At 42.0% G+C, this 11,618-nt stretch overlaps 1 protein-coding gene across 1 annotated transcript in view; it reads right to left on the reverse strand.

Annotated features, from left to right (window-relative positions):
• Window positions 1-272: 272 nt before the first annotated feature.
• LOC116692536 (copine-9-like) overlaps window positions 273-11,618 on the reverse strand; it is an 83,328-nt gene continuing 71,982 nt past the window's right edge. The window contains 2 exon segments of the mRNA XM_032520907.1: window positions 273-3,747; window positions 7,646-7,719. Of these exon segments, the coding sequence (XP_032376798.1) occupies window positions 3,565-3,747; window positions 7,646-7,719 (257 nt within the window). The 3' untranslated portion in view covers window positions 273-3,564.

The following is an 11,618-nucleotide window of genomic DNA, read 5'->3' on the forward strand; positions in this document are numbered from 1 at the left end:
CAAAGAAGGCTTTTGTAGCTCTACTGTATAAGCAAACAAGTTGGAAACATATTTCATCATGTACTGTACTGTATACAGTGAAAATGATCATTTCTTCAACTCTATGATAAATAGGTTGAACATACACTTATTCATACAGCCATTAAGACAAAGGTAAGAGACAGACAAAAATGCTCTTGTTGTACAAAAGTCACACGACAGGCTTTAAGAGCCATCAGAAGACTTCTTGATACCTTTGGTGTCTTGCAGAGACCTAACAAAACTATGTTTTGATGACCCTGGGAACATTCCATATCATTGCAAAATATCAAAAATACATGTCTCTCGATGGGGAAATTCACAAGTTCTGCTTACTGTATATACCAAATTTCTGCAAGACACTTAGTAAGTTAGTTCTGAAATCTACAAACTAAAATGTACCGTTACACAAGGAAAAATGCATATTACTTCGAGATATACTTCTCTTTTTTTTTTTAACCCCGATAATCTTTTGCAATGACGACTACTTGAACACTGGAAGGCTTTTATTTCTCAACATGCAAAATAAACAAAAACAAAAAAAAACCTTGACGAATAAACAAATTATTTTCCACGTTTATAAAAAACAATATACTTACACAACACATGAAACAGCATGAACACCCCTCTAAGCCACCATCATCACACTGACATTGACAAAACGCCTTTTAAAAAGAGACATTTCACATGAGAGCATACATGTGTTGGAGTTTGTACGATGCCTGAATTCACTGCGCTCGCAGTCAGTAAGGACAGTTGCATCAGGTCATGCGTCTGTACTGTGTGAGTTAGTATAGGAATGTACAGTTAGTCATGCATAATAAAGATACCCTGCCATATAAACAATGAACACTAGGTGGCAGGCGTCGGTCACTTTGTATACACAGCTCCAGTCTGCCTGGGAATAAAATGTCAAGTCATGGCAGGGGAGAGGGAGGGACATGCATAGGGAAAACATTACACTGGGAGTCAGGTATATTGCTTGTCGGAGAATGTGCATTTATCCTTCATTTGGATTTATTTACCCAGAACTTATGCATACAAAGACTTTTCAGACAGAGTACCAACTCAAAGTGAAGACTGAGATACTCTCTCTGTTACTATCTCTAACTCTCATCTGCCGCCGTCTCCCATTTTCCTCCCATCAAACAAACTAATCTCTGGATCCCCTCCTCTTCCCTTTGTCCATACTTGTCTCTTTTCTCTTCACTCCACTCCATCTTTTTTCTTTCCATCTCCCCCTCACTATCTTCCACCTTTACATCTCTTCTCTTTACTCCCACCTCCTCCCTGTCTCTTCCTTCCTTCCTTCCTTCCTCCTCCTCCTCTCTGCAGGGCAGCCGGAGAGACTGGCATTTCTCTAACAGCAGGAGAGGAATCTGCACCCGGCTTCAGCCCACGCTGAGCAAAGAGAAGGGTGGGGGGGCCTAATAGACAGAGGTGTGCGTGTGCATGTGTGTGTGTCTGTGGGTGTGTGTGTGTCTGTGTGAAGGTCTGTGACTAATTCATCTGGTTGGATTAAACCAGGGGTTTTCAAAGTCTGACACTGTGGGCTCATGGAGAAAATGGAGACAACTGCATCCTCCACCCCCCCGTAATATTAATGGATTTTGTCTCTCTTATTATTGATAATTATTGACATAAGAACCAGCAATAACCAGGCTCTCGTTTTTTCAACTAGGCTACCGTATCTAGAATTTGGGGCGGTGCAAACAATAAATATAATGTTGTCATGGAATCTGTTGGCTGTTTCTTCTGCTTATATTTGTTCACATATTGACAAATTTGTGACCTAAAAAATGTGCAGAATCAGCTATCAGCAGTTCATGTTTGCAATACACTCATGCATGTACAGACTTTCACAGGAGTACTTTGATAGTGAGGAAAACTTTAAAACCTGATGATTCTCATGCAAGTGGATTTCTACGTGTATTCCTAGACGTTTATTCGCAATGGACACAAAGATAAGGATATCCCGGACAGTGTAAAGCATGATTTATGCTTCTGCGTTGAATCTACGCCGCGGATAAATACGTAGGTAAGTGACGACACATACTCTACGCCCAACCCTACGCCGTAGCTTGACGTGCAACTCTCAAAAAAAATAAAAAATGCAACTAAACGTCTTATTGACGCACACTGCTTGGCTGTGGCTTGGTAGAGTTGCATTTCCCCCTAGACTCATTTCCTGGTTCTCCTTCTCCATAAACAACAGGTATTCAAGGAGACGGTTAACTTTTCCTGCTACAGATTTCCCACTGAGGTCAGAAAGCACAGGGGGGACACTTTGTTTCTCTTACTACGCCTCTAGAGTCGGCACTTGCATCGAAGCTTATCACGTCACTCTCTCACTTGATGTACACACACACACACACACACACGCCGGCCCTGCGATTCTTTTAAAGAGATCAATGTACACACGCACAAGTATAAACATCAGGCCACTTACGTATTTTACGGTGAAAGCTCTGCGTGGAACCTCCGCAGGAGCATAAATCACACTTAAGACACACTAAATCAAAAAATGTGTGTATAATGTGGGTGCCTTTAGATTTAGAGTCATGACTCCAGGAAAGGAGTGTGATGTTTGACGCAAATTTGAAAATAGTCCATTAATCGCCTCCGTGAGTTGGATGTCACAGCCCCTGTGGCAGCTCTAACGGCTGACTGTGGGCACTAAGCGGACCAAATGAACTGGCCGAACTACAATAACTACAAACGTTGCTTTTATGAACAATGACGTGCACCTGTCATGCCCCCCCCCCCAACCTCTTTCAACTCACCCTAGGGAGGCATGCCTCACAGCTTGACAACCCCCTGGATTAAAATAATTGTTTCGGCAGCCTCTATTTAAGTTTAAAAAAAAGATTTGGCATAGCGTGTTGATGACGATGGTAAAGTATAAATCACAAACACCTGACCTCACGGGGACCAACTACTCCAAGAGATTACTGTCTAAAGCTTGGCCAGAACAGCTTGGCTACCTTGCTCATCAAGAGCTCTGCTTTCATTCGGGACTGGCATCAAATTCATTTAAAGTCTTGCACTTCCTGGGACTCTTGCCAATTGTGACTATAGTGTCAACACTTCCTGAGGACAAGGACACAAATGTAAAAAAAACGTTTCTGTGCAAAACATGTGTCTGGTGATGGGGAATTAACAGATACATTTAGAAAAGAAAATCAAGCTTTGAATGATAGTCAGTGGGGGGGAGGGGGACAGGACAGTCATGGCTCAGTCTCACTGCTCTTTCATACAGTAAATGGAAGGCAGAGCTGTACAACAGGGGGGAGTTAGAGATGAGAATAGGTGAAGAACAGCAGTGGGTCACTCAGGGATGAGCACCCGCTGTGATGGTGAGATGTGCCTGTTTGGATTCACCGTTGATAAAAGAGGAAGAGGACAAGTCATGGGTCGATCCTTCGGCTCCTTTTTTAAAGTGACAAATAACTGTATGGGCAGTGAGTGTAGGTAAGCAGAAGGGGAAGAGAGAGAGAGAGAGAGAGAGTCAGGGGGGAGAGGCAGACACGAGTGGCCGTGGCTGTGTCAGATATGCCGGTGTAGCTCCGGTAGTGGCGAGGTGGAGAGGGCCGGTCGCGGTTCAACTCCTCGGCTCTTCATAAAAGACAGCAGCTGGTCGGGGATCTCCGCGAGGACGTCTTTAGCCAACCGGGCCATGCTGAGGACCTGGTTGCCAGATCTGTCGATGTAGTCTCTGAATGGAACAAACTAGAAGCAGGGGTAAATATTAGATGGATACATTGTTTAATACACTGTATACACGTATATAGATACACGTACTGTATTTACATATGGTCCCAGTTTTAATATATACAGTATATATTTTTTATTTCATTTCTATTTGAACAGAGAAAGATGCTAAGACATTTGTGCAACACATCTCCATGTACTACATTACAGCATTGATACTGTAGTCTGGCATTGCTAACCCTTCCTTCACGGCACTGAGGAGGAGGGTCAAGCTAGTCCACACAGCATTCCGGGATGGGACAAAAACGTGCTGTGTTTATTGGCATTTCTTTTAACCAATCACCATCGTCATGGGCGGTGCTAAGCGCAAGCATCGGACAGAGCCACGCAAAATAGCCTCGGGAAAGAACTTATTTTTGTGGAATATGTGTAGGTTCAAAAATTGCCATAATAGAAAACTCGGATTGGACAGATAGTCTAGCTACCTGTCTGGATTTACCCTGCAGAGATCTGAGGAGCAGCTAACTAAAGTTCTCATGAATCAAACAGAGTTTAAAATTCCAACACAAAGAAAGCGGAAGGCCAAAAAGAAGGACATTTGGCAGAATTTCCGGCGGCAACGGAACAATCCCGGAAGTGGAACGCCGTGGATATAGACTACAGCATTTGAAGCTATTGCTAATTCGCAATGCCGCAAAGACTGATAACGTGGACTTTGTTCTCATAAGCCCTTTTCAAAAATGAAGTTCTTAACATTGCTGGCTTCATCTTTCTGTTAAAGACAGACAACTTCTGTTATGTAAATGTTTGGGACGGCTTTATTCAGACGTGACAGGACTGTTGCGGAACAATTACGCAAGTTATTTGGCTCCTGGTGCGTGAGAGGAAGAAAAGTGTTTTCTGGTCTCAGCACCGATGGATTTTTAATCGTTTTGGATTTTAATCTGGCTGTGTAAGCTTTAATTAAATACCATCCTGAGCGCGAGGGACCCTTGCCCCAATTGCTCACAGTGAAGCCCCTCAATTATTTTCTCATCAATGTAATCTTATATGTGATGGCAATTTGTGCAGCCTACTTTATCATGTCCGACAGTGCACAAACATCGAATGACAGGGCGTTGTATTGTAACTCTTTTGCAATTTGCACACATGCTGTATGTTAAGAGATATTCTGCATTCCCCTATAGTAAAACGTCAAAAAGAAAGCAGTCATGTTATTGGGACATGCCGGGAGTATTTTGGTGGGCTTAGGATGGGATGGGAGCAACAGTTATATCTCTGTCACCCTCTGCCGGGGAGCTTATTCCCTAGGGTTTTTTTAGATTATTTTTTGGGGCTTTTTTCCTTTATTTTAGTGGCAGTGGATAGACATGAAAGGGGGAGAGAGATGAGGGATGACACGCAGCAAAGGGTCACAGATTGGACCAGAACCCGGGTCGCTGCAGGACTCAGCCAACATGGGGCGAACGCTCCCATTGGGTGAGCCAGAGGCCGCCCCTCGCCTCCTCCTCCTGAGTTTTCCTTGGATTGGGGGTGGCACCTAAATCGTGGTTGCAGCTGCTGCCGTGGTCCTGCTCAACGCTTGCTACACCCTGCACTGCTACTACTATTACAAAGTACTTTTAGTCATAGTTCTATTATCTTTATTGTTGCTATAATTGCCACTATTCATGACAACAACTGCTATTCTTATTATGAATCATATTTTTGTATGTCTGTATATCTGTGTCTCTGTGTCCCAACCGGCAGCACCAGATGGCCGCCCACCAAAAGCCAGGGTCTGTCAGAGATGGGAATACTTTCCTCGCCTCTGCTACATCAAATGCTTGCCCTTGGGGCAAAAATTGTTGGGTCTTTGTAAAAAAAAAAGGAGTGTGGTCTAGATCTAATCTGTAAAGTGTCTTGAGATAAACTATGTTACGATTTGACACTATGAATAAAATTTGATTGAATCCCTCATGAACCCTGTCCATTCAGTAGCTATCTTTCAATTGCAATCCTCCTTTCAAGACATACCTAACAGTGATTACATAAATGTTTAATGGTCATAACTGCATGTCAAGAATCCTATATTTAACACACCTCTGTACTCAGACCCACCGTTCCACCTGCACAAACTGCTCACAGGCAACTAAAGTGTGCATTGAATACTTACAATGCTTCCTACCAGGTGGATACTGAAGTCAAGATATTATTTTAAAACAACTGCCCATTAGTTTATTACAATGTACATTACTGGTGGTCTAAGGGGAGACATATGATTAATTTATAACAAGAGAAAAATAATCAGTGCCATTGCAGTGCAGGCTCTCATCATGTTGAATCAATAACAACAAGAATGTGTGTAAATGTTAAGTAACTGGACTTTTCTTATGCTAAGTGTTAACATCCTGATTGAATTATTGTGACAATAAGGTTAAAGGCAATCAAAGGAATTATGAAGTAATATTTTCATGATTACCATTACTTTACAAGGCCATATGTAAATGTTGACATTAGAACTAGATCCTTATTTTGCAGTAAATAGCATGTGCTTTGGCTAGAATTACATATTTGCTATCTTATATACGCAAATGCCTCCTCTCAACATCTTGACACTATACATTTATCATTATAAGAGCTTGTTTTTCAATGTACCCTACATGCTCTGCCAGCTGACTCGCCAGTCTTTTCCTCTAATATGCAAAAGTTCAAAGGTACACACGTTATCAGAGGCAATTCCATTTGCTTCCTGTTTGTGTTCTCATATCTGGCTTTCTAAAAGTACTATTTGCTGTTGCCAGACCTGGTTTTATCAGTCCCTGATGGGCTTACTGCTTGTTCTTTAAAAAACTCTCTCTCTCTCTTGTTGACTTTAAAAATAATGATAGATGTGGAAGAGTGTCTGTGGGCGGACTCCGTAGGGAAATCAATCTTCTGAGATTGCACGGTGTTGTTCTTTGGTCGCTTATTAAAATGCTGAAAATGACATATGTTAATGTCCTCTTGCATGTTTAATAATTCTGTCCCACTGGACGAAAGAAAAAACACCTGGCTATTGTCTTTAGTGGGAAAGGTTACAATTGTACAATTGGCATTCATTCGAAAAAACCACAGGAGTACGTTTAAATAAGTTCACTGATCCCTGAGGGACACAGGAGCACATGGGGATCTGGGCCTACTTGAAAATTCAAGAGCCTGTCCCCCAAATTCTTGACAGGACACCTGCGTGGACATATCCCTTTTATGGGGTGATTGCGAGCTGTTAAAGATGGCGGTCATTCTGCACTTGCACAACTCACATTGTTAAGAGATTCACATCGTGTCTTGACATCGTCTTCTCTGTGCAAGCAGCGCGCAAAAACATTTCCAAATTATGTTGCGTTTACTTAAAATCATGCAGACGGTAGACAGCAAACCAGATATTATTTAAAAGGATGCGTGCAGGCCGGTAAAATTAAGTGAGGGAGGCAGAGAAAACTTGCAATGGTAAGGGTAGACGGTATTGTAAACAACACGACAAGTCTGTAATAAATAGCTCTCTTATGAATGGCTCAGGCCCATCTAGCTTTAAACATGCTGTGGTTCAGCCTCCAATTAAAAAACCCAACCTTGACCATATATATATATATATATATATATATATATATATATATACACTGTTGTGAGACTGCTTTATAACTTAAGTAGGCACATCACTGAGAAAAATGTGGACAAGTAAAACCAGAATCATGGTATTTTACCCTTCAGCAAGACACTGAGCTTGTTCAGTGGCCCACCATAGATGGTATTATACAGTATGTTATATAAGGCTAATCAAAGAGTGTGTTATTAATGCAAGCCATCCTCCTTCGAGGATAACTCCCCCATGCAGCTGTTGTTGACAAAAACATGTTCAAGTTTAACCTGCGACGGTAAACAGAATTATGATGAGTACCTGTACAATGTCTCTCTCAGCAAGACGTCCTCTGGAGGACACTCTCACCTCGTCTCCATCCAGCTCCTCCATAGCTGAAAGGAGAGAAAGTGACAGAGAGAGCATGACTCAATGCTGGAACCACTGAGGGAGAATTTAAAGAAGGTACGGGATGTTCTTTCGTACTTTCAGAACATATTTGCTAAATTGGAGAATAGCATGCGGAGTAAGAACACATATTCGGCAGAGAATGGTCACAACACGTGCACCAAAAATGCCAATTCATAAGCAAAAATGATGCACGATTACATTACAGGTCTAAAAAAGGAAAATGTATGGGGAAAGCTCAAAAACTTAACGTACAGCAGCGTTTTTGGACAATAAAATTGCGCTCTGATGGAGTCCTTTTTCAAAAACAGCACCTGCACAACAATGTATGCCTGGAATCGCTCTGGCAAGGACACACAACAGCCTGGATGTGTGGCGCTGCAATAGTAAGGTGGCTGAGCACAACGTGAGGTCAAATCAACAAACAGACAGATTAAGAGGAACACCAGAACTGACAGCGTAATACTTAACGTCACATGCTAGGAGATTAAAAACACTCAGAAATGGAGTACACAGACTAAAGACAGAGCAAATAACAAATAGTGACAATTAGGTCTAGCAATTAGATTCTAGCACACACACACACACACAGCCTAAAGACAGAGCAAATAACAAATAGAGGCAATGACACACACACACACACACACACACACACACACACACACACACACACACACACACACACACACACACACACACACACACACACACACACACACACACACACACACACACACACACACACACACTTTCTGAGGTGCAATTAAGCCACTTGGATCTTGTGACACCCCAAACATTCTCTACCAATCCCACCATTCAATTTGTTAATAGAAAATGAAGGGCCAGTCAACACAATGATGAGGCGTTAATTCGTCGTAGCCTGCTGAGCAGTTACAGAGTTACTGCATACCCACTGAAAAGGTATTATCTTGTGTGCAAAATTCCTTCACACTTGACTCCATTGAACCTTCCAGAAAGGAGAAGAGCACAATGGTGTTTTTGAAGTCTGTTCGAGTCCCATCTACTCAGTTAAAAGCCAAGGCCAAAAATCGAATGCTGCCTTTCATACAATACCTCACACACATTAGAGACTTTACAATGTCAAGGTTGTTGAATTTATTTCCTTCAACAATTCAAATGTATTCGATGCACGAAGCCACTGCTTAATGTGGCTGGCTATCAAATTCTGCTCAGCTATAGTTCTTATTAGAAGGCGCACAGTGGAGAATTTGACCTGGTGCCATGGTATAATATCTTGTTGAGTAGGTCCCCTAATTGTTAAAGGGATGAAATGCATTGAAGATTTTTGTAAGGATACATGGGATGTGTATTGGTGAGGAGCATTAACTGTGAACAAGAAAGTTTTAATTGAATCAGTGTATAAACTTCTTCCCAAACAGCAATGTCCAATCACAGCAAATCCAAAACAATACCTTACTATATGGCATTGTTTTGGATTGGTCCTAATTGTCTTCATGGTTTTAGACAGCTCTTGGGTTGTTTTAAGATGCCATTGAGAGACTGTCCTCCCCAGAAAAAACGCTACCATTGGCTGGGTGGTGGATGGGCCCAACACAGGACTTTCACCCAGGACACCGGGAATCGTGTCCCATTTATACATTTTTTTAAATATTACCGAACAAGTGGCTGGGTTGGCTCAATGGGTAGAGCAGGCATACACAGATGTTTATGCCTTAATGCAGAGGTCCAGGGTTCGAGTTTGACCTGTGATGATTTCCCTTTCTCTCCTTGCTGTCCTGTCAAATTAAAGGCGATAAAAGCCCAACAACACATTGAGCATCTTGTGTCTAACAGAAAGTGAAGTAACGTCTGATTTGAACCCAAACCACTATGATTTTCTAAAATTAAAGCAATAGTGCGTAGTTTCTGTCTCCCCCATGAGGATTTCTAAGTAATGACAAGAAAACTGTCATTGCGTCCACATGACACAAGCCTTCAGTCACGGCGGACCACCCCTACCCCTCCTCCACACAGTATCTTGCAACCAAGGAGGACATGGAGGCGTGAAAGTCGCTGGACAACACCATTTTCTGAACCATACTGAGAAATACAGAGAGAGTTTTGTGGAGCTGATAGTCTCAATTAGCTTTGTAGCAACTCATTTGGCAATGACTTGAATGTAACGGTTGTTCACTTTTATAAAAATGTTATGCACTTAAGGTTTAACCAAGTAATTTTTCTGCCAAAAGATAACCAACGTGTGACCCTTTCACAATGTTAGCAGCGGGTTTAAAAACCATGACTCTGATTTAGATGTGAGAAAAACGTCCCTGTGGGTCGTTTTACAGTAGGGGGTTGGAATAAACAACATACATTGTTGTATGGTTTGGAGACTACTACGTGGGTTTTCATTTGGATATTTAACAGGATTGTACAACATATAAGAAATGTTATTCAAGATTTTGTTACCGCATTTCCGTTTGATTCTGACTTAGAAGAATACTTTGTGTTATTATGTGTTATGTTTTGTGTTATGACGTTTGTCTGTAACTCATAGTTTGTTGCTTTCTTTCCTTCTGAATGTAATGATTCCTCCTGATGCAGGAATATTAAATTAAGTCCCCCCCCCCCCCTTTTGTAGCATAAATGGACTGAAACAGCCTTTGGTTGTGCAACACTGTGTTGTACAATGACAACAAATGAACAAAATTGTTGCCTGTCTTTACAGACAATCACGAATGCGGGAAAACACACAAGGCAGGAAGTCAACGTGGACAATCAAACAAGACATGACACATGAAAGGACTCTACAAAATGACTCTACAGAATGATACACCAAACTAAACTCAGGACCATCATACCAAGACACTTTTGAAAAGTACTTTCTAACTCTCAATGACGCTTTTTTGGTTAAAAAAGTAAAATGCCAAACAAAACCAACCAACCATTAACAAACATTACATTCTGCAGGTGGACACAAACATGATTCATGTTGAACGTTCATGTTTATTTATTTACATTTAATGATATATGAACAGTAGCTACTCGTCCTCTGGTCCCCATATTGTATTTACAATAGCTCATTGAAAAAATCGATGATGCCAGAGGAGAGGAAGAAGTTGCACTCAATGAAAAGCAGTCACTTCATTTACATAATACAAGGGTTAGTAGGTCGTCCGGACTTACCAGTGTCACAGTCATGCAGTAGAGATGCCTCTTAAACATGGCTCAACAATAAGGGTTGCCCGAGTGCCCAGGGCAAGCTAGTATATATACCAAATTGCAAGTGGAAGGATTTAGTCTCGCCTTGCCAGACCTTCCTTTAGAGCGATGCGGAGGAAAAACCTGCTCTGGTTTATTGGCATTTCTCTAAAGCAGGGGTCTCAAACTCAATTTACTTGGGGGGCCGCTGGAAGTAGAGTCTGGGTTTAGCTGGGCCGCATCAAGTATTCCAAAAAAAACCTCATTTTTTTTTCCCTTCAAAAAAGGCACGGAACTGCCGTGCTTTAAACCCCAGATCTGATATGGTTGGTGCATTCACAAACACAGACATCACATTGTCAAACCTCAGGCATTTGCCACAAAGGGTACTTAGCTAGCTTGACAACGGTTACGCCGCTGTCACGAGACTACGGTAGCCCAAAGTGACATGCGCAATGACAAAAAGTTTCGAACGCGCGGGCCGCACTAACACTTAACTTTGATGTCAAGTAGGGGGCCACAAAATATCATCCCGCGGGCCGCAATTGGCCCCCGGGCCGCGAGTTTGAGACCCATGCTCTAAAGCAATAACTAAGCACTGGGCAGAGCCATGGTGTCGCTGCAAAACAGCCTCGGGAAAGAACATGTTTTGGTGGAACATGTGTACGTTCAAAAGTCGTTTTAGTCGTGCAGCAGAAAACTCAGATTGGACAGATAGTCTAGC

The sequence above is a fragment of the Etheostoma spectabile genome, chromosome 7 (assembly GCF_008692095.1).
Source record: "Etheostoma spectabile isolate EspeVRDwgs_2016 chromosome 7, UIUC_Espe_1.0, whole genome shotgun sequence".
Taxonomy (NCBI): domain Eukaryota; kingdom Metazoa; phylum Chordata; class Actinopteri; order Perciformes; family Percidae; genus Etheostoma; species Etheostoma spectabile.